The sequence below is a fragment of the Sciurus vulgaris genome (assembly GCF_902686455.1).
Source record: "Sciurus vulgaris genome assembly, chromosome: 2".
In the NCBI taxonomy this organism is placed as follows: domain Eukaryota; kingdom Metazoa; phylum Chordata; class Mammalia; order Rodentia; family Sciuridae; genus Sciurus; species Sciurus vulgaris.
Window position 1 is genome coordinate 84,310,114 of NC_136462.1, and position 24,473 is coordinate 84,334,586.

At 40.8% G+C, this 24,473-nt stretch overlaps 1 protein-coding gene across 2 annotated transcripts in view; it reads right to left on the reverse strand.

The window, feature by feature from the left end:
• Window positions 1-14,733: 14,733 nt before the first annotated feature.
• LOC306655186 (neuroendocrine protein 7B2) overlaps window positions 14,734-24,473 on the reverse strand; it is a 51,005-nt gene continuing 41,265 nt past the window's right edge. The window contains exons 5-6 of one of the 2 annotated variants that reach the window (XM_079129565.1): window positions 19,044-19,097; window positions 14,734-15,271 (exon numbers count right to left, since the gene is read on the reverse strand). In XM_079129565.1, the coding sequence (XP_078985691.1) occupies window positions 15,176-15,271; window positions 19,044-19,097 (150 nt within the window). In that variant the 3' untranslated portion in view covers window positions 14,734-15,175. The remainder of the gene's footprint in view (window positions 15,272-19,043; window positions 19,098-24,473) is intronic. The other variant, XM_079129564.1, reaches the window with a different exon arrangement.

The window sequence follows — 24,473 nt, forward strand, 5'->3', positions numbered from 1 at the left end:
AAGTATGGATGCACATATGCAATTTTGCTCCTGCTATTACTATAAGTCACTTGTGCTGGTTCATTCCATATTTTAAATGATTTTATAATATTATAAAGCTATTTTAAAAATATTACTAACTCATCATATAAAACTTGGAAATAGAGAAAATTATACAATTAAAAATCTCCTATAATCCCTCAGTGCCCAAATAAACACTGTTTAGATACACACATGCATGATACATGTATATACATACATGGATTTTCTTGCAGCTGAATAAAGTGCATGAATGTGTGTGCACATGTGTGGGGGGCATGGACAGGGCAATAGGAAACTGCATATGATAAAATAACTTTTTAACTCATACTAATATTATAGTTATTTTATCCAGGCCATTATTGAAATTATTTTAAAAATGCCATTTTAATTGTTGTATAATATTCCCTTAAGTGACTAACTTTATTTCCTCTTTAGAATTAAAAGTGCATGTATATGTTCATATACATATATACACATGTTATTATAATTTGAATCTGAAAAGTACTACAAAACCTCATGTGTTGAAAGCTTGATCCCCAGCTGCTGGTGCTGTTAGCTGGGGTGGGGGTGGAGGGTTGGAAGAAAATTTAGGAGGTGGGGCCCAGCTGGAGGAAGTAAGTCATGGGGGGCTGCCTTTGAGGGGTTTATTTTATCCCTGGACCTTTCCTCCCTTTCTTTATCTGCTTCCTGGTCACCATTAGGTGAGTAGCTTTGCTCCACAATACCTTCCCCACCATGATATTCTGCCTTCCCACAGGCCCAAAAACAATGGAACCCGGTAGCCATAAACCAAAACTTCTGAAACCATAAGCCAAAATAAATCTTTCTTCCTTAATTTGATTTTATCAGGTATTTTGTCATAGTGATGAAAAGCCAAATAACATGCATGATACATATATCCACATAAAGATCCCTTATATTAACTACTTGATATGTACCAAACACTAGGCTTTATATACATTATTTAACTTAATTCTTTCAATAATTCTGTGGAGTTCCTACTATTATTTTCTCTTTCTTTGAAGATGAGGAAGCTGGTGTTCAGAGAAGTTGTGTCACCATCTCAAGGGCACATGGCTATATGAGGCAGGAAAAGAATTCATAGCTGGCTGAATTCGCACTATGTCCCCTAAAGTGGCTTCAACATTGTGTTAGAACTGGCTTTTACATATCGCAACATTTTCTCTGCAAGAAAGGTTCCCCTAAATTCCAAGTGCTTTAAATAATTCAGTAGCTGACACTGTTAAGACATCTGATTGTGTAAAATATGAACACATTCGAGAAATATAAATTTGGATAGCACATAACTTTATTTTTAAAGAATTCTAAGCATATGCCCATTGAAAACTCAGGTGAGCCCTGTCTTCCTGGGGTTCGTGTAAAAACTCAAGCCTGCCTTACTACTATTATGATGTTATTAGTGACTCTATCAGTCTGTTTTTAAAATCAGGAGCTCATAAATAAGTTCAGAGTTTGGAGAGTCTCTCAAGGCAAAGAATCATGAAGTTGAAGATGGGGAAGTAAATTGAAGACCTGCTTTCCCCTTGAAACATAAACATGGATTTAAGAGCCATTTGCAATTGGCTCACAAAAGATCCAAATATCACTATCTTTAGGATCTTGGTTCCCTCTCCATTCCTCCCCTTCCTTGCTTAAAAGGTTAGATCATCTGGAATATGATTTCTCATTTCTTTTTGAAAGAAAGACAAAAAATGTAAACTGTGGCTCCTCACTGCTTATGTCAGAGCCATACATGTGTGCTTTATATAAACTAACCGTTTGTCTATTAATGTTTGCAAAGAGCCTTGCAGACATTAGGCATTTGGGACACACTCTCCAGAGAAATGTGGTGCCTTTGGAGAGAGGATCAGAGAAGGAAGAAACCAATTGTAAGAAAAACTCTTTTATGCTCACATGCAGAACGTGAAAGAGATCTCTGAGATAAGCCTTAAGCTGCACTTTCCCTTCACTTGGAAGACAGCCAGGAGGAGGAAACATTTCCAAGGGACTAGGTAACCTTGACTGTAATGTCTGTGTCTAAACTCTGTTACTTGTCTGTGTGACAAGAAAGCCAGAATAAAGTGGACATGTTTTGAACTGAGCAACATAACTGGATGGGCCCAGACACCAACTTCCAGAAGACCTCCCGTGAGCCTCCCAGGAACAGCAGGGGTTTGCAGGTGACTCTGGTTGCCCATCAGCCTTAGCCTTAGGAGATCTCAGACTTTCCCTGGCATGTGTGTCCTCTTGCCCACATCACCACTACTTTGTGGGAAGTGGCTGAGCATGGGACAAATGCTTAAAGCTGTGCAATGTGATTCTGGGTCATGAAGACAGAGTCACAGAAGAAACAGTTTCTGAAAATTAATCATTTGATTTATGCAGCAGCTACTTTGCTAACTATAGCAATCCATAGATGTCTGAGGACTGAGTACGGTGAACTTACCCTTGAGAAATTTTGTTTCATTTTGATTTTTTTTCACTTGTTCTTTTGTTATACATGACAGTAGAATGCATTTTGACATATTAGACATACAAGGAACATAACTTCTCATTCTTGTAGTTGTACACAATGTGGAGTTACACTGGTCGTGTGTTCATATATGTACAAAGGAAAGTTATGTCCAATTCATTCTGCTGTCTTTCCTATTCCCTTCTCCACTTCCTTCCCCACTAGTTGTGTTTTAGCATCTGCATATCAGAGAGTGTTTGGCCTTTGGGTTTGGGGGATTGGCTTATTTCACTTAGCACAATGGTCTCTAGTTCCATTCATTTACTGGCAAATGCCATAATTTCATTTTTCTTTATGGTTGAGTAAATAGTCCTTTGTGTGCATATGCCACATTTTCTTTATCCATTCACCAGTTGAAGGGTGACTAGGTTGGTTCCATAGTTTAGCTGTTGTGAATTTAGCTGCCATAAACATTAATGTGGCCATGTCACCACAGTATGCTGATTTTAAGTCCTTTGGACATATGCTGTGGAGTGGGATAACTGGGTCAAATGGTGGGTCCATTTCAAGTTTTCTAAGGAATCTCCATACTGATTTCCAGAGTGGTCGTGCCAATTTTCAGTTCCACCAGCAATGTATAAGTATACCCTTTCCCCAACATCCTTGCCAATATTTATTGTTACTTATATTCTTAATAATTGCCGTTCTGACTGGAGTGAGATGAAATCTCAGTGTAGTTTTAATTTGCATTCCTCTTGAGATGTTTAATTTGCATTCCCCTTGAAGTGCTTCTTAGCACTATCAACTGCAAAGAAGTCTGTCTGGCCAAAACTTCAATACACTAGCCTGAGCCCCTTGTGCTTCTGGTCTTCTTGGAAAGAAGGAAGGAAGGAAAGAAAGAAGAGGGGAAGGAGGGAGGGACAGAGAGAAGGGAGGGGAAAGGAGGAGAGGAGAGAGCATTAGTACTTTAAGAAAGTCAAATTGTTCCAGACAACAGCAGCTTCCATTAGGTGGTACCTAAGCTTTGGCTCCATAGTCCTGAGTGTCTATTTGGATAGCAGTTATTACCATGTGAGCTCTGTGCCGTCAATCTAGGGAAAAGAATCTTGCCACTAGGAAGACGAATTTTGAAGTGGAAGTTTGCTTTGGATAGGACTATTTGATACAGACATTAAGTTACACATATAGCAGAGGAGGAGCAGACAGCTGAGCAGCAAGCCCCTGTTCTCACCCCATGTTTGGTGCTTTCCAGTGGTCTTGGTCTCACTCTGCAAATCCATCACTTGAACCGAAGGGGACCTGGATAGGCATCTTGCAGATTGCCACTTCCATGCCTCTGTGCCGGCTTCCCCTTCCACTTAGAAGTGCCCATCCTCTGTTGAATTCCCACTCTCACTTCAAGCCTCCATCTGAGACTCCAGCATTCTCTGTGGCTCTTGTCAATTTTCACTCTATCTTAGTGACAAGATACTGGACATATCTTCTTCAATGGAATGTAGACTCCTGGAGCACAGAAGCCATTTCTTCCTTGCTCTTGAGTCCTTGTGGGTCTCCCACAGGCCAGGCTGATCATAGATCTGGTAGAATTTAGTGAGACTAATTATAGCCAGGTATAGTTTAGCAGACTGTAGATCAGTGCCTCTCCTGTCTTCTGTCACCTTCCCCCTTGGGCTTCTATCTTCAGCCATTCTCATATTAGCTCTGTGTGCCGTATTTCCCCAAGTAGTCTGTATATCAGAGTTACTGGAAGAACTTTGAACACTCTTGATTCCCAGAGCTCACTCGAGACTACTGAATCAGAATTTCAGAATTGGGCTGGGGCCCAGCCACCTGTATTTTTACAAAGCTCTCCAGATGCTTCTGACAAGCAAGCAGGTTTGGGAATCACTGGTGTCCTGGATAGAATGCTGCTTGTACCTAAGCTCAAACACCAGCTCCTTGAACAACTGCAGATAAGTCAACCCTTGGACTATCAGGAAAACAGAGGAAATGATGCCCACATTGCACAGTTGTTAGAAAATTAAATTACAGAAATACTCCATTTTAATGTGAATTTAATAGGCTGAGTTCATTAATAGTCTACTGGTGACCTAGAAGCCTATCAGAGTTTTGTTTGTTCGTTTGCTTTGTTTTGTTTTTTCTTTTCTGAAATTGTGTTTAGCTTCCTCTTCTGAGTTTAATTTCTTACAAAACTTAGTTTCTCCTTTCAGCAGTCACTAAGAAGAAGGCCACATGTAGATGAATCATGAGACCATTATGCCATGTGTTCCAAGAGCCTTCCAAGTTCATTGCTGCAAGAAATGCTCAATATTTAATGCATATTGTTTTTCGATATCTCTTTCCAAATTGCCAGTACAATTTCCATTTCTGGGAAATTACATAGACAGTCTGGATCCAACTCTTTTATCTTTGCATTTCCAACTGCTCTGCTTTCCTTCTTTCTTCCCATCAAATTCTCATATTTTGACAGTTTTAAGACCAGTTCTTCCTTGATCTTTTCATTCCTATAATATATTGATTTGAAATGAGCCCATTCTCCTTGGTGAGCCAGCCTTGTCTCCAAACACAAAATACTCTGAAGTTCAGATTGTCTTTCTGGGAGTGGGTTAACATCACAAAAAGTTTGTGGTTACATCCATCATAAACAAGAGTGTTTTAAATGAACTCTGCTTCTTTTCTCCCAAGAAGTATAAGAAAGGTTGGGACAAAGTAGAATGAATTTACAAAAAATAAAAGTTACTTATTAAAAATAGTGACAATAAAAATATTTAAATTGATTCAGCAAGAAGAATTTTTAAATTGCTTTAACTTAAAAGGAAACATTCTTGTAGGCATCCACAATGAATCAGGAGGAAAACACTTTAGCCTTTTGAAAAAGCAGTTTACTCTGTTCAGTGTTCACAAAATGTATCTTAAAAAGCCCTTTCTCCTAAGATGCAAGATGCAAGGGAGGGAGGAAAAATGTATGTGAGAGCATGTAATCAGAGGTTATTTGGGACTCACAGCTTTTGGTTGTGTGCCCTTCGAGCTGAGCATTTTAACAAATATGATATTAGATGCTCACAGTGTTTTATATTGAACACATCCATTCACAAAAATAGGAGAAACGTTATATTCTCATTTTCAATCTTCCCCTTCACTTAAAAAAATGCTGCAATGTGGTTTGAGTTGTGAATCTATTGAAGACATCTTTGGTGAATCAACAGTCAAAATGTATGTAAAAAGTGATTTGGAAAATGTTTCCTGGGTTGTTGGTAGGAGGAATAAAATACTGGGGATTCTCTCCATTTTCTTTCTAGCTTCTCCATCAGCCCCTGTCACTCCCCTGAATTCATCTGCTGTTATAACGAAAATCTCTCTCTCTCTCTATCCTATACCACTCTCTCTCACGATATTCTAGAGTCTGACTGACTAATTGCTAAGTAATTTGACTTTCTTTAGTAAGTGGTGCCATCTCAATATGAAGGATTAGTCTTCTGTTGGATGCTCTGAACTCGCATCAGTTGTGCTGAAATTTTCCTAAAGCTGTGAAGGTTAAATAAGCTAGAAGCCCAATCTAAAAATCATACAAAACAAATCCAAAGCATAGTGGAAAATGATAAAAATAAGCTTAAAATTTCACCTTGTCCATTCCTGACGTTGCACATCTGAGACAGGAGTGGGGGGAATGATTCCTATGTCGAAACTAAGGATACGACTTGAGTTTGATTTACATCTTTGCAACAATTACTTGCTTTCTTGTTTTATCAAACAATAAGACTGGGAAAAAATAGTCTTTAAAATTCCATAATCTCACTTTTCTCTTCTAGAGCTATTATAATGAACTGATGACTGAACTGAGATTGTACAACTGGCTGTCCTTTAACTTTTGATAAAGCATTAAACTCGCTTGTGCTTTGTCAACTCCTATATGGAAAATATAGGTGATACTTGGCAGTTAGTTTTCTGGAAGCAAACTGGAACACCAAACAAGATGAACTTCTATAAGATTTTGAAGGTGAAACAGAGAGGAAAAACTGTTTTACAGCTACTGTTTGGGCTGTGAGAGATGGTAGCTGCATGTGACCTCAGCATTCCTGTGTCCAGACAATGGCGCCTGGGTGTCATGCATCAGATATGGTGGCGTGGTGGTGGCAGTAGCACCAGTAGCCACTTCCTGACCTCTGGATTCCAGCTACGCTTTGACCTTGGCTTGCTTAAGCCCAGCCATAGATCCCTGTATCATGCTTCTCTGTTTTCAAATAATTTTGTGAGCACCTAATTCCTTACATGAAATCCCTTTCATCCTGAAAGATCCAGAGTAGAACGAAACTGTTTCTTGTACTAAAATCTGATTGATTCTGAATTTGACCTCCAAATTGAAGCCTAACACTGTTACTGCATTGTAGATAATTTTACCTACACATCAATTAGATATGTAAGATAATAAAACTAAGGTTCAATAAGATGAATTCACTCTCTTAACATTGCACAATTTGGAAATCACAAAACCCAAGGTCAAATGCAGATCTAATTACAAAGATTCCATGTCTAACTACTCCATTCAACTATGATGGTACAGAATCAAGTACATTATTATAATGTATAAATTACCGAAAACATTTTTGTCAACCATGCTATAAACTACATGAGGGAAGAGTCTATATCTTATGTATTTGCGTAAGACTCTCTAGTTCTAGAGCATGGCTCAGTTTTATCACCTAAACTAGGTCCTTGATAATTGCTGCTGGATGAACGGATGAATAGTATCATTGTGGTGGCAACCAAAGACTAAAGTCACATGTGTCCTGCCTGCAAGGAAAACCACTACAGCTGGCAAATGGACGTTATTAAGATATTTCTCACTTGTGTGGCATCCAATCACCACACTAAGAACTATTGCAAATACTTTTATGTTTCCTGTGTATATAATTTTGGTTTCTGTTGGGGAGAATGGTCTATCAACAAGTTCTACTGCCATGTTAAATTCATCAAGCCAGATGAACTGGTTTGATTCTATTTGAATGAACTATTCTCAGTCCATCCTATAGAAACTCTTTTTCTCAGAGATTTTTCTTTACAACTTCTACGTTAATATGTTTCCAAACCCAAATTCAGGGATGCTTTTACTAGAATCTTTGCAAATACCCTTTCTTTTCTTATGAACTTGACAACTCTTTCTATGGATTTCTCTGTGTCCCTTAGCAGTCAAGTATTCTTTCATTAAATGGTTACGATAATTTTCAGTGGTCCTTGTCCTCTCCCAGGGCTTTCTGACTGCCAAATCTGTTATATTCTCCACATTTCCTTTTCATTACACATGTACACATGTACATTTCAGGAGAAAATTGGATACACGTTTCTGATCCATCTATAATTAAGTCATCCACCTATTTTTGGAGAGCAGCTTGTCAGCCAAAAGTCTTGTTAAAGACTCTTTTTTTTTCCCTTTGGAAATAGGAAGTAAGGTTTGTGAAGAGTAAGGTTCCCTGAATCCTGCCATGTCTACGCCATTGGTAAAATCCAGACCTCAGGAGGTTTTAGAAAATGTTACTTTTCAAGATATACTTCTAGTTATGTAGATCTGACTTTTCATAAATCCCGAGAATAATGTCCTGGGAGCTTCTTTTGCTCCCTGTCCCTTCCTTATTTTTTCCTCCAAACCTTCACAAAAACTGCCCATTTATTGGCCAACTTTCCTCAAGATCTCTGTCTTCTATCCCAAGGCTTTTGTCGTAGCCCTTGATACTAAGTAAGGGCTGGCATACCCCATATGTGCTGCCCATGTGGCTATGGGGTGGTTCATGGTCAGAAAAGCACCAATTGATGAAAAGTCATAGCGTAACTCAATGCTGTGGCTGCCCTCAGATCTGCCTTCATGAAAAGTAGGACCATTACGCTGGTCTGGTCCATCTTCTAATAAAATAGTGATCCACAGCCGTCCTTGGAGTATAGCAAATTGAGGTCTTTGACTAGCCCTCTGCACTTTGACACTTCCTGAACTGGGACATTTGGGCAGTAACTCAGGGAAGAAAGGGAGCTCTATAGGATGATTCTCAGAAAGATCAAAGAATCAGAATCACAGCTTAAAGACAATCTGTAAATCCCAACAAAGTGAGTGGTAATACCACCCTTCTATCTTTATACACAGTCTAAGATAATAAATCTTTTATGACTTCTTCAAAAATGTTCTTAATGTTCATGCATTTAGTATACAGTTTTTACCTAGCTGTCAGCCCCAATGCGAGGTTCAGATTAAAAAGAAACATGAAACACAGTCCATGGACTCAAGGAACATAAAACCCTTGCATGAGGCAAACACATAAGTAAATAAGTTCTGGTAGCAGTGTGGTCCTGGGGACAGTATCAACTGTGAATTCCAAGAGACCAAAATTTAATTTCCAACCATTTACTTGTTGTAGAGTATTGGCTAAGCTGTCCAACGTCTCAGCCTCAATTTCTTCTTTATAAAAGGCTGGGAGGGAGGATTAAATGAACCATGTGTCTGGATCCTACTGTGCATATATAGCAACATTTATCATTAGGCTCTTTTATAGGGACTAGGTGGAAGTCCATGTGAGGTCCTGCAGGAACACAAAGGAGGATGATAAAGAGCAGGGTTGCCTGATTCAGCAGAAAGAGTGAATTCTAGCTTACGTTTATTTCCAGATAAAAGTTTCTGTCAGGAATATTTATCCAATTTTCAGAGTCCAAATTCTCTTAAAGTTAACCTTCAATATTCTCAAATAATGAGATAGAGCCCAAACCCAGTATTAAGTCCACTAGCTTTACAAATAATTTTCAGTGCCCCAACTCCTGGAAATTCTATGTACCCTGAAACTCTGGTGTTTCTAGTTCAATTGCTCCTTTATTTCTATTCTGTCTAGTCTAGATTACAAACATGAACAGCCTTTGGCCTGGTCTGCATACTCTTACTGGAGATCATTTTAAAATGTAATCTTGATAATATCCCTTCTATGAAATCTCCTTGGGAATTCCACTTCCTTCAGAATGAAATCCACACACCTCAGCATTGCCCACATGACTGCAATTAGTCTCTGCCCATCTCTCCAGGATCATTGTTTATGTTTCCCAAATGTGTTACTGCTTAAACTATATCCAGGCTGAACTCTGATATATGCCACTGTCTTTCTTTATTGTTTTGCACAGATCTTTCTTTGCCTAAAATATTTCACTTCCAATTTCCCTCTTGGCTTTGAAAGTCTCTTTCAAGATAGTGTTGGTCACCTTTGCAGCACTATAACAAACACATAAAACAGTCAATTTATATAGAGAAAAGATTTATTTGGGTTCACTATTGTAGAAGTTTTAGTCCATGATCAGTTGGCTCCGTTGGTTTGTGCTTAGCAAAACACCATGGCAGGAGTGTGCAGCAGAGCAAAATCAGTCACTTCATGGCCAGGAAGCAAAAGAGAAAAAGAGGAAGGGCCTGGGGTTCCACAGTACACTTCAAGGGCTAATCCCCAATGACTTACAGATCTCCCAGGAGACCCAACCCCTAAGACCACACCACTCCCAATAGTGCCACACCTAGAGTCGAAGCCTTTAACACATGAACATTTGGAGGAAACTTATCCAAACCATAACAAGTTCAGAAAGCTCAGACCTTCTGGTTTTCTTTCCTGATGTGCTTCCTCTGATCATTTGCCACTCTTCTGGGTCTTCCTTAAACCTCATAGTTTCTGCCATGACTGTTATCACCTGATTAGCCTCTTATATTGTAACATCTTAACTCTGAAATCACTTCTATTCCCTTACCTAGCACTGTTCTGACTCATGAAATGGGTGTGAGTAGATCAGAACATCTTAGAGAGAATCTTAGCTCTGTGCAGGAATGCCGTCTGCAGAGACGGTGCCCAATCAAAGCCTGCTTTGAATGCCAGCATTCTGTCTGTAGACAGAGTGTGTGTTTTATTCATCTTTTTCTCTGCTGTGACTAAAAGACCTGTGAAGAGCAATTCTAGAGGAGAAAAATTTTATCTAGGGGCTCACAGTTTCAGAGGTTTCAGTTCACAGACATCTGGCTCTATTCCTCAGGGCTTGAGTTGAGGCAAAACATCATGGCGGAAGAGCATAGTGGAGGGAAGCACTTCACATGACCAGAAAGCAGAGACCCCACTCACCAGATACAAAATAAATACCCCAAAGGCACACCCCCAATGCTTACCTCCTCCAGCCACACCCTATCCACCTTCAGTTACCACAGTTAATCCCCATCAGGGAATTACTTCACAGATTGGGTTAAAGTCCTCACAACCCAAACATTTCTCTTCTGAATCTTCTTGCATTGTCTAACACATGAGCTTTAGGGCAACACTTTACATCCAAACCACAACAATATGGATTAGAGACAGAATGAGTAGTACCCATGGATTATATAAGTGAAGCATGGTAAGATCCCATTATGCTGGGGGAAGTGTGAAAGTGTGTACCTAGCCTGCTTTTAAGTTGCTTAAAAAAAATCTACCGGTCCTTGAAGAGCAGGAGGAGAGAGTGGTGAGGTGGCATATGGGGGGCAGCTCCCTCAATTGTGCTCTAGAAAGCAACTGTGACTATGAATTAAGAGTGCTCTAGCTTTGCATCCTGAGCATGGACCCTCATGTCACCAGCTCTGAGGCCTGAGTCCAACATCCCACTAGCAAGCATCGAGGCACTGTACAAAGCCAGGACTTGGTAGCAAGGCTATGTAGTAGCCAGAAATAGCAGCAGGGGCTGACAGCACCCCAGAATTCCCACTTCCCCATTTTGGACTGATGAATGACCTTAGGATTCTTACCCAAATGTTTGGAGGACCCTGAGAAGGGACATTCTGAAGCACCTCCTGGAACATCAGGTGCTAAGGTTTAAGTATGAAGTGTCCCCAATCCCCCAAAAGCTCATGTGTGAGACAATGCAAGAATGCTGAGAGGTGAAAAGATCAGATTATGAGTTGTGACCTAGTCAATAGATTAATTCACTAGGTGATATCTATAGACCTGTGGGAGGTGGCTGGAGAAGGTAGGTCACTGGGGATGCGTCTTTGGGGTTTATATTTTGTCCCTAATGAGCCAAGCTCTCTCTCCACTTTCTGTTATCAAGTCCTCAGTTGCTTTCCTCTGCCACACCCTTTGACACAATGTTCTGCCTCACCTTGGACCCAGAGCTATGGAGTCAGCTGTCTATGGACTGAGATCTCTGAAATTATAAGTGCCAAATAAGCTGTTCCTCTTCTGAAATTGTGGTTGTCAGGTCTTTTGGTCAGGGCAGAAAAAAGAAGAAGAAGAAGGAGAAGGAGAAGGAGAAGGAGAAGGAGAAGAAGGAGAAGGAGAAGGAGAAGGAGAAGGAGAAGGAGAAGGAGAGGAGGAAGAGGAAGAGGAGGAGGAGGAGGAGGAGGAGGAGAAGAGGAGGAAAAGAAAAAATCTGACTAAAACATCAGGTGTGTGCTTGAAAAATTCTTAAGAACATAAAAGAGCTATGGCTGTAGTCCACTCTGAGTGCATGGAGTGTTCATGTTGATGGCATGGTAATGAGGACCTGGTGGCTCACTGGAGCCCTTGCAGTTCAGATACCGTGGTGGGTAGTCCCCTGCCACCACTGAAAGTGGTATATTCACTATCTCCTGGCACCAGCACTGGAAAGCGCTGCAGGTAAGGTCTGGCTAAAAAAGGAGGTCATTCTTGGGTGTCAAAGGACAGGAAGTATTTATTTTGTTGCATTGTAATTTTGTAGTAACAATGAGATTATCTGTCTAGAAATGGGTGCTTTCTCAAGTATAGGGTTAACTATACTCTAAATAGGAGCCACTGTATCACTCTGCCCAATCCCACTCCAGCTAGGCCTTCCAGGTCCCTATCATCTTTATTTGCCATTCTAATTGACCTGTAATGTCATCCCCAAAATGTGGGTGTGGGCTCATCTAAGCACACTGCACTGGCTATGGGTTACTTTCACTGCTGCTTTTCCCTTCTCTTATGAGTGCCCCCAATATTGTACCTAAATCAGTACTTTGTGTAAGTAATTTCATAAGAAATCCCAGAAGCAGTGCTTCTCAAACATTTTCAATGCACACTCCCCACTGTTCTCCCACTTGCACTTCTGCATTCACTCTGGCCAAGCAGCAGGTAATGATTTACCATGTCCTCCCTCCACCCACCAGCCCCCACGGTCCTCCCAGGACTGAGTTTCTACATCTAATAATCTAAATGAAATTTGCTATTTTAAATATACACTCCCATTTTCTGGTTCCTCAGTCTCCTGAGCCAATGAAGTGGCACTTTAGTGGAGACAGAGAGGACCCTGAGGACTTCTGCTCACTGGTCCCTGAGCCTCTGATTGTGACTGATATCTGTGCCATGTCTCAGTGCCACCTTGTATCTCTGAAAGTTTTCCAAGGAAAAAAAAGAGAATGGATGTTTCTGTTGCCCTTTATGCATCCCTGGGAAAACAGGAAAAGTCCTCTTTGTAGGTTTGCCAAAGGGACAGAATCTATTCCAGGAGGTGGGGAGGTGTGGGCAGATGCCTGCTTATCATTGTGTGGCAGTCATTATTGGATGGTAAATTGAATGGTTGACTCCAGTTTTACAATATCACATTCCCTCCAGGTAGCCACCCAACCTAGGCAGACTCCCATCTCCCTAGCAGAACCACTTTAGCTTCAGAATTTCTCCTTTCAGAAATCTCAGGTGGATTCTGGGACATTCTGCATTGTTGGGGCAAATACATTTTGAACATCCATTCCCAGAAGACCCAGCCTGGTGACTTACTTGCTAGGCAGGGAGTAGGGAGAGTATCCTCAGACACATGCTGCAGAAACATTGAACAACATATTCTTTCTCTCTCTCTCTCTCTCTCTCTCTCTCTCTCTCTCTCTCTCTCTCTCTCTCTCTCTTCTCCCGCCCCCACCACCCGCCTCCGCCCCCGTCCTCCCTCCCAGCAAGCAGCAAGAGCAGAGGCAATTCTCTTCTAGATTGCCTAGTTGTAAACTCCTCTGGGCAGCCTATATCTTCATGCTGGGTAAGTGCTCCTGGGAGCCTCCAGGGTTTGTACCCACAGTGGGAGTTCAATCAGGACTGAGGGTTAATGGTGCTATTCCTGTGTGCCTGACATTCTGGCTACTGTACCACACACGTTCTTCTTTTGTTTTCCATGTGTCCCTGGGGCAGTTACAACCAACTTCCTGGTTTCAAAGATCCTTGGCTGGAGCATTGTGGAGAGACTGACAGACTGAGAAGAAGGGCACTGACCCTTCCCAGCCCCCAGGAAAATCAGTGTGTCCCTGCTATAGATGTGGCTCATACTTCACCCAGAAAGACATGGCCCTTCTGAGACTACTTCTCGTGCAGGTCCTCCTTCTCTACTACCTCCAAGTTTCCTTCCTTTTTCCATGAAAATTGCTTTTCCTTCCAGCCACTTAGCCCTGCTGCCATCCAATTTACCAGTCCCCCAACCAAATTTTCTCTCTCATGGACCTCTCTATACTTCCTTCCACAATGCCCCAGGAAAACTATTCTACATTGCTATTTCCAGGCCAGTGCTTACCATAAGCTATTCTCACCCTTTAACCTTTAATTGAGTTCTAGTGTGAAAATTCTCAAATATATACCCAAATATAGAGATAGAAGTACAATGAATCCCCGTATGTCCCAGGACCCAGCTTCAGTTGCTATCAATTTATGGTCAATCCTGATTCATTTGTACCACAAATTATCTCCCCCATAATCACTACCATTGGATTATTTTAAAGTAAATCTAAAACATCATATCATTTCATCCGTAAATAAGTCAATACTTATACCGAAGAGATAAGGGTTCTATGTGGGGAAAACAGGCTTCATACCATGTAACAACTAAATAGGAAAAAATACCCAGTCATTACTCAAACTTTCCCAGTTTTCCGATCAATGTTTGTAAAATTTGATTTGAGTTAGAATACAAATAAGACCCATACACATTTTATTTAATTCATATGTCTCTGCAGCCCTTTAAAAATCTAATATTTCCCATAGTTTACCCTCCTGCCATGTATTTGTTGAAAAAGCTAAGTTACTTGGCCTGTAAATTCTCACTATTCTGGGATTTGCTGATTATTTCCAATGGTGTGTTGAGCAGTCTCAGTTCTACCATCTGTAAAGTGGGAATAACACATGCCCCATTTACTTCACAGAATTACTGTTCAGATCAGATAAGATCATGTATCTCACAGTATTCTATTAAACAAATAAAGTGTTTTCCATAGTGCTCCCCCCCCCAGAAAAAAAAAAACTTCACACGCCAACGCTTGCATACACATTTATTAAGAAGTAACTAAGTGAGATGTGTCAGCCCCTCCCCTTGAGTACAAACTTCTTTATTGGTGTGTAACAAGGCCCAAGGGTTGGATGCACTACATAATCAAAATCGAATGCCAGCCTTTTACAGACTTGGCCAAAACAGCACAGCCCCAAACACCATCTTAAACTGCATGAAATCTGAGCCTTTCGAAGTCTTGTTTTTTATTGTACTTGACTTATACATTTTAATTTTAATGCTCATTGCATACCCACATAAAAAGGAGCTCTTATTTTAATTAAGCAGAAAGCAGAGCCATCAGTGTGAAGGACAATGCATGTACAATTGCTTCATCCAAAATTATCTATATAAGAAACATGCTTCCATTCTCAGGGGCTCAAATGATGCATGCACATAAGCAGCATGAGGCAGGGGATTCCAGCCAGCATCTTCTCTTTACTCTGGGTTCTTATCCTCTTCTGAAAAATGGGGGACAGACTTCTTTGCAACAACGTTGTCCAGTCTCTGTCCTTGTAGATATGGATTAACACTCTGAAAAAAAAATATGGTTTGGTATTATATGTGAGCTTCAGATATAACTATCTCAAAAAAGAAGTGAACAAGAACCATTTCTTGCCTATTGGGTTAACAATAAGCTAACAACAGTACTTACCACCTACCAAGTGATTACTTCAGTACACAATTTCATACCTCAGTGGCCTATGAAACACCATCTGACAGATTGTGACATCACACAACCACAGTTGCTTATCAAATGCAATTTTTTGGCACAAAACTTTGAGGTGAACCAGCAAATTAGCTCTTGCTACTAACTTGGATACCAAGTCCCAGATTTAAAAATAATAAAAAAAAATCATTATCTTATGGCCTATTTAGGTGATAGAGGGACTCTGAGACACATTAAATTATTTTACAAGAACATTCTAAGGATTGGAGGGTAGCTCAGTGGTGGAGTGCATGCATGCTTAGGCCATGGATTTGACCCCTCCCCACAACAAAAGGATGATTTTCTAAAGTGGAGGACAGAGTATAGCCAAATGGGAATTAGGATTGGAAGACTGGGTACAGATCATACTGTGAGTATGAATGATTCTTCCATGCCACAGTATACACAAAGGAGAAGTCATCAGGGGTCTACAGTCCCTCAGTCAAATTCAGAAGCCAAAAGAAAGAAGGAAGCTATTGCTATATGGAAGACTCCTTTATTTTTGGATTCAAGATTCCATACTCTGAAATCTCTTTGATATTCTGAATGAGTCAAGGTTTTTCCATTTCTTCTCTAGTACATATCCTTTTCTTTTTTGAGGTTTGAATTTGAACTAGTAATTGGAGCTTTACAACATAGTCTTTAGCAAGCAGAGATAATTTCAGAAAGTTTTGGAAGATATTTGTTTATTGAAGTTGCCTTCCAATAATGGAACCAAAATATAAGAAAGAAACTGTGGTTAAAATTATCAGCAATCCCATTTGCATGATAAGCCCCATGGACAAATGGAAGCAGTTCACAGGTGGGTCTCTCTTTCTCATAGGAAATGGCCTGCCATTGATGCTCTTGAAAGATGAGCAGATATTCTCCAAAAGAGAAAGAATGGAATCTGATTTTAATATTTGTAAATGTCCTTTCACATTCTGTCTGATGCAATGAGAAATCAAATTCACTCTTGCAAAAATGCATCACAAACAAGGTGAGAATTACAAAGTGAACAAAGTCCTCATATATCTGAAAAGTACTATCACAAAAAGACAGTCATCTCTAAAATATTCAAAATAATACTTTGGGGGGGATTGTCAACTAGAGTAGTCTGGCCTATCCCAGAGGCTGGTATCAGTATCTTGGTGAAGGTGGAACAAAACTGGACTGTAAAAGCATATTCAATATCATAAATATTTTTTATTTAGCAATAAATTTATAAAAATTCTAACATGTTAAAAGAATATGAAATGTTCATGTTTATCAAATATGGGATTAAAAGACCAATAAATTACTTACATAGTAGATATTGACTATTAACAAGATACGGCTTAAGAGTTTAAAATTTTGTAAAGTCATCTAAAAGTAAATTGATCTTTTCTTTCTGAAACAAATAAGAAGTAAGTATAAGAGTCACATAAAGCCACTTGGGGCTCAGCTCGAACTTCAGGGACTCCCTCTTGATAAGGGACTTTTGTGGAAAAAAAGTTCTGCTGCCCAGACCCAGGAAATGTCAAAGGCTGGAGATGAGGGAAAGAAAATTGAGGGGGAAAAGGAGTCATCCCTTAAACTTTTTGGATAAATGTTTGACTATCAAGATTAAATCCAACACGTAAAGAGTAATGATAATAACAAACCTTGGTTTTAATTGGGTCCTGAACTCAAAGTGTTTATGTATTTATCTTCTCACTTGGATGAGAGACTGGTTAGGCTACACAGAGAACATTATTTCCATTTCACAACTGGGAGAGCCACAGGGAATGGATCCTTGCTTGGGCTGTCCTCTGGAAACTCCGAGCAGATGCTTAACTTCATTGGAGGAAGCCTTGATTTTTCAACAAAGCAAACCCATAATTTCTTTCTATTAATTCATGCTCTTGAGGGGGTGGTTAAGGTCTTCAGTCAAGATGGGAACACCCTCTGAGGCCCAATAATGGGGAGGCAGCTTCTGTTTCCCCATCAGCCTGGAGAGGCCCAAGGCTTATGGCATGAGAAGGGGTCTTTATAGATGCCCGAGAATAGGAAGAACTTGATAGCTTTGGGTCAAAGTGACCCTTATTTTCCTAAATTCGAAGCCTTTCCTATGTGGAGGAAGTTGAGGCCAAAGTAAAATCCATTATAACATGTGTCTTAGCCAGATTTCTGAGTTTTGGTAATCGCTGTTGTCTTGGAAAAGTGATCAAGACTGTGACCCACAGTCATTCACCGGGTCAGGGCTGAAGGAATGGCAGGCCAGGAAGTCCAGACGATTAAAGTTGCATGCTAAGTTATTCATTTTGGGTCAGTCATTGGTCTTATTTGGAAATGACCTTGTGCCAGGGGGAGATATTCAAGCCATCTTCCTGGTAAATTATGTGTATTCTGAGCTCCTAGAATAGAATTTCTTGATGTTCTCTCAAGAACACATTACAGCCTTCCTGTCACCATCTGCCATTGGAAGCTGTAATCTCCAAGAAAAACCCCTAATAACCCCGTTAACTCCCAACCAAGATGTGTTTCCAGATGTAAGGACTTTCAGCTTCTCACATTGGAAACTGGCTGGGGGTAAGCACAGGGGCTTTAACCATCTGTTGCAGGGGTCTAAGAATTAATACTGAGGCCGGAAAATCTTCACCTCTTAAAGCACTCTCTGAATGAGTTTGGCATAACTATTCAGAATGGTTACAATTAGCACTGTCCAGACTCCCAAATTTTGCCAGGATCTAGGCACCTGCGATTCTAAATAAATGGCTGTGGATATATGGTTTCATTTGTGTGCTTTAACTAGAATGATTACTATTTTGTAGTACTTTACTATGTAATAATGGGACTTCCCCCCAACTCCATCTGATCAGGAAAAAAGACAAGTGTCCCGGGCCTTCCGTCTAATAAGGTACTAGTGGATTAGCACAATGCATTGATCACTTCTTACGTCTCCATGCCATAAAGTGCAATGGAAACTCACAGCAGATCTAGCATTCAGTTTTTCATAAGGTAACCACATACCAGTGACTACGTAGTAGCTAAATGTGGAGCACCCAGACCCAAGGTCCCACCTTGGGCAGCCCTGGGATAATTAACAACTGAGTCTGCAGTAAACTCAGCCGTCAGCAAACCAACACAACAGGTCCAGAGGGTTTTGTATCAATCTGGCTAGGCCACAAGAAAAGATCATGTGAGAAATGATGTCTGTACATCTCATATTTTGCTCCCATATTCCTTCAGACTCATGGTTGGAGCATATAGTTCAACACTTCCTTATTCCTGCCTTGTGTTTTACATAATCGAGGCAGATGTGTGAACAGTCTCCTTCCCTGGCCTACAGACCCCTCGAGGAAAGACAGAGCCTCATATTCTCCCTGCATCCCCCACCCAAGTAGAAAGGCTACAACAGATACTTCCTCTCTGGATGGGAGGTGGTGGGCATTCCACTGAAAATTGTGTGCACTGTCTTGGGGATGCACTCCCAGAAGCTAAGGGTGGACTTTCTGGGTGTGGCCCTTGTCACACAGGACCACTGTACAGTCCCTCAGGATTCTGTTAGTTTCCAACATCTGAAGCCTCCTGCCTGTCAACTGCCCCATTCAGAAAATGCAGAACATCCCAACACCACCCCAGCAGGCCGTGAGTTACCCTCCGCCTCCGTTTCTGTCCTCCCTTCATCTTCTCGTAGAGGAGTTTCTTGTTCTAGAATGCGGAGAAAAGAAAACATCAATGCCCAAGTATGGATCGAATTTGGTGAATGTCTATTTTAAAAGCAATACTTGGTGTGTCCCCTGGATATTTGCATACACATATTTTGGAAACAAAGCTAGATGAAAGGAATGTCGTGTCAGAAAGATAGACCACAAGAGAAAAGCGGGTAGCTGTGCAGTTTTTCATAAAGTCCTCTGCAATGCCCTGAGGCACACAGTGTCATCAGCAATCCCATAAACAGGAAAGCATGGCAGTCCAACACACAAGGGTGCTGGAAACCCCTCTCCTCACCACTAACTCCCATTTTTATGAACTGTGCACATAAACTGTTCTCAAGAGCCGTGTCTGACCATTAACATCAAGCCCTGTGTAAATAAACGGACACTCACTTCTGCGGCCATCCTTTTTGTGGCTCCAATCAGAGCCCCCAGTCAAGGCAATCAGAAAACCATTTGGTCTGTAACATTTTTATAATAGAGTGAACCTTTTAAAAACTGCCAAAAAACTTCTTGGCAGAAAGAAAAGTTATGTTGGAGCAGGGGGAAGACTCTGTTACCGCAGTTTGTATAAGTGTTTCCACATATTGCTGTATTTCAAACACACAGTGGACTTAAATGAGCTCTAGAATATCAGACACATGCTCCGCAGATTTCCCTTCTATTGAGATTATAAAAGACAAAGCACTTGACCTGGAGGCAGAACGGGAGAAGGGGATTTGGGTGTTTCACTTGTGTTGTTTTATTTATTTGGTTTTTTAATCAGAAGGGAAATAATGTATAAAAGAGGTGATTCATCTTGCTCTAAGTGAAATACCTTGATATTGACTTTAAAAAAAAAAAATAAAAGGAGACGACAGACTTCTGGCGAGGAACAAGTTTATACAGCACTTGTATCCTCTGGGCTGTCTGGTTATAAAGGTTTTTTTAATGGTAGATTTGAAAGTGAAAATGACAAACGCCAAGAATGAGCTTCATCATTTTCATGTTCATTAAAATCTACCCCACCTGCAATTGACAATGCATATTCCTTGCCCAACCTCAACTATGCGGGGGCCGTGCCAGGAGCGCAGGAGCCTACACTGCCAAAAACAAAACTGGCTGTGGCCTCTACCTCCTGCTCAGCTGAGGGATGGATCAAGTTAATATCAGAAGGGAGAAAAGGCACACGTGCTGATCATTCTCTTGAGGAAGGAGGATATTGCAGGGGGGATCCCTTCCATCTGTGAATGTGAACAACTTCTGATGTACAATGTCCTGGGTGTTCCTTCCAGAGCTAAGGAAGGGAGGCTGAAGGGAGAAGAGGGTGAGAACAGTGGCCCTCCACAGGCACCATTGCATTCAGCTGCCTGAGCTAGAGGGAGCATAAAGGGACCTGGAACTGGTGTCATGGAGTAGAATGTCAATCAGCCCTGGCACAGTTCCATGGTGCCACCATCAGGGTAATGCCAGCATTATTTGAATCTCCTATAGAAGATCTTGGAGCAGATGATGGCCACAGAAATGCAGACGGGCTGGCAAGTCTTCTTCTCTCAAAGAAGGTCTCTGCATTTCCCTAAGAGTGGGGTGAGGACTAACAGGGATAGAGGCGAAGGCTCCAGCCATTGTCTGGATTTAAAGACAGGAATGAGTGGGTATAGTGTGGGTCAAAGACATATAAGAAAGACGGGTTGGGCCCACACCTGTAATCACAAGACCCTAAGCAATTTGGTGAGAACCTGTCCCAAAATAAAAAATAAAAGGACTGGAGATGTGAATCAGTGGTTAAGTGCATCTAGGTTCAATCCTGGCACCAAGAACAAACAAACATAAAAATACCAGAATGAATGAGAGGAAATCAGCCACCTCTCCTGACACCCACTGGAGAAGAAACCAGTCACACCTTCTGATACCCATTCACTGCTGATTCCTTGGGTAGTAGGGAGCTGTTTTTTTATGTGAGTGCTAGGTTTAAGTTCATTAAAAGGGCTTTCCATTGTGCCATCAAGATTTTGGACAACTGCTCAGTTTGAGATTTTGGACACCTGCTCAGTTCTGGCTTTCAAATTCCATTCCTAAATGGAATGTGGGTTGGGAGTGCTTCTTGGGGAAACATCTGATTGTAGGGCTACGGCAGGGACAGTATGAGGACAAAGAAAATTGGAATAGTTAATTAGGTCAGCAAGCAAGGAAGCACTCAAAAAAAAAAAAAAAAAAATAGAGTCATGGTGGAAGGAAAGAAAAGTCAACCTGAAGGGACTCTGGCCACAAATCTAGGGCAGTTCAAATGTCAAAATTAGCAGTTACGGGAATCCATGCTGATACTACATAACACATCTATACATAGATGATTGATAGATAGAAGAGATAGATAGACAGATAGACAGACACGGAAACTTTTTGAGACAACGTTTAATTAAGTGAATAATGTTCTGTATAAAGAGGAAAAGGACTGACATCAACAGCCATTGGTCACAGACCCTTGACACTATAGTTACACATGGTGCCTGAAAGGCAGTCTTAGATAGGACTTCCTAAGACTGCTGCACAGGACACATTATGAGTGATGACCCATGAAAATACAGATAGCTTACTACTGTATAGTATTTACTATTATATTGTATAATACGATTACTATTATTAGTCACCGATGTATTCCTATTACCTAACATAGAGCCCATTTGATGTGCATTTAATAAGTGTGTTGCATTAACAATGAGAGAGGCATGCAGGAAACAAGACAGACACAGATATTTGTAATATGTGAATCATTGTTAAAGACGTAGCTTAGCTCCAGCTAATGTTAAAAACAGGGGTTACTAGCACATAAAGAAGCAGGATTTTGTGTTGCTGTTCTACTGTCGAAGATATATGCTTTATTAACTTAAAGGAAGGTTGAATTGAAGACAAGCTTGAGACTATCCTATATAAACTATATAAGAGGCAAGTCTGTGGGTCCCAGCTTAGAATAGCAAGACAAACTCATTCACACTTCCATGTGAAGGCCAAGCCAATCCTGTTTTATTGCTAGGTAGTAATTATTAAATAAACAAGGAAACTTAAGTTTAAACAAACACATAATTATAGTTGATAAAAGGTGTGTAAACACTGTTCCTGGTCATTGATCTGTGATCTTTCTTTTGTCTAGTATGTGTGGTCCTAAATTCTAATCTTTGGCTCTGATGTAGCCAAAGAATGGAAATGAATGAGAGAAAAACAAGTCAGGATTTAAGGAAGGAAGAAAAGAGAATAAGGGATAGTGGTTGGCCTCTTACTAGGAATTTGGTGAGAGAAATCTAAAAAGGTTTTGAAGAAGAGGTAAGGAAAGTTGGAAAGCAAGAAGTTTCCATCTCTCTCACTCCATCATGCCACCAGCTGGGCTCTTGACCCTCACTTGGACCTTCTCTCTGTCTCTTTCCTTCCTTTTGCTCATTGGCATCTTCCGGTTAGGCTGAACCCCTTCCCATCTGAGACTTCAGTGCTGCCTCCATCAGTGCCTTCACTTCCTCAATGGCGAGCATGTCAATCAGCCACACTGGACCTCAGTCCTGGATCTTTCTTTACCCTTATCTTCCAGCTTTCCCAGAAATTGCACCTGGCCTTAGGAGCACAGCTCGTTTAGTATGAAACTAAACAGTGCTAAGCTAATGAGATGCCATTCATCTCAGTCACAAAACTAATTTCTTAAAAGATCAGTACCATGTCTTAATGAATATTGTCTACCAAGTACCTCATAGTCCCTGAAACAAAGTAGGCTCCATAACTTCTGTTTGCTCCTCGGTGAACCTGGCTCTGGCTTCTGTTCCCCTTTCTTGAGGACCCCATCCCTAGTGCTGCTTCATGACCTTCCACTCTTTCCCTCCCCCTCTCTGTTCCCTTCTTTTGTTCCGTCTCCCTGTTTCCTCCCTCTTTTCTTTTTAAAATGGCCTCAGAGGAAAAATTCATATTATTCATTTCAAATCAACCTAGCATCACTCTTCTTTTCTCCTCATGCATTTATGCCTAGTTAGTTTCCTCCCTTTGAAATATCATGGATTCACACCTTCTTAACTGCATTTATAGTCATCACAAGTAGAATCACTTTTCCCAATTTTTCTTCCTGTCTGTAGTCTCTTCTCCTCTATTTTGTCTTTTAATATGTCACCAGGACAACTTTTATAGAAAACTCTCATGATTGCAATATCCTATTTGAGAACCTCCAGATGTTTTTCTGTTCAATTCAACATGGTTCAACTCCACTAGAAGGCTTGGAAAAGGTTCCAGAAAGCAATTCTCCCTAACAGAACTGCTTATGAGAGAGAGAGAGAGAGAGAGAGAGAGAGAGAGAGAGAGAGAGAGAGAGAGAGAGAGAGAGAGAGAGAGAGAATAGTGCAAACTGGAAAAGAAAATTAACTTAGGAGTGTTGTTACTTTGTTGCTTCAATTTGGGAAATGTGTGTATGTTGAAGTAGAGGGAACTGACTTCCTGCAATGTTGAAGCAAGATGCTGGAAGAACTGCAAGTGGTCATTACCCAGGAGGGATTTCTTTCACTAAAACAGTGCAGAAGGAAGGGAGGGAATTAAGGTTTGAGATCTCAGCATTTCCAACGAAGTAGGAAGCAAAGTCATTTGCCAGTAACGAACTGAGAGTGAATTGAGGACTTAGAAGGGCTTAGGCAGTTTGGAATATCTGCCCACACACTCATTCATTCCCTTGTTCTACAGCTGTACTGACCACCTATTATTATACATGAGATGACACTCCTAAGTGTTACCCCACTTTCCTCACAGGGCTTCAGCATTTGATTGCATTGGTCCAGCCACAGGAACTTAAGACAGATCCCTGTGCAGTTTTACTTTCATGTGGATCAATGTTCCAGCCTGCTGGGATCTCCTTGAATCCCAACTCTCATCTGGTGTTATCCCTTCCAACTCAGTGTCATCTTCTGAAAATCTAATAAGTACATGTTCCATATTTTTATTACAAACACTGGTAAAAATGTGGAGCGGGGTAGTGCTAAGACATGCAGGATACCGTGTAAAATCCCTTCCCATCCTGATGAATTCTCTAACAAGCTCCCTTTTGGGGATATTTTGTTGCCTAGGCTGCATCTCTCCACCTCTTCCAATGGGAGATCATAAATGATCTTGTCAAATACTTCGCTGAAGTCCAAATGCACCATGCCCACTTCATGTCCCTCATCAAGCTGGAAAGGACACGAAGGGTGCTGGCAAAGAGAAGAGTGCGGTCAGATTGACAAGACTTGTTTTTAGCACACCAGTGCCAAAGGCTCATGATTTCTCTTTCCAAGTGCTTATAAACAACTCCCTTAACCGAAAGCAATACATACTTACTGGTGACTGGCACCAAGCTCACTGCTACATTATATTTGGATTTTTTTTTCTCTTTCCA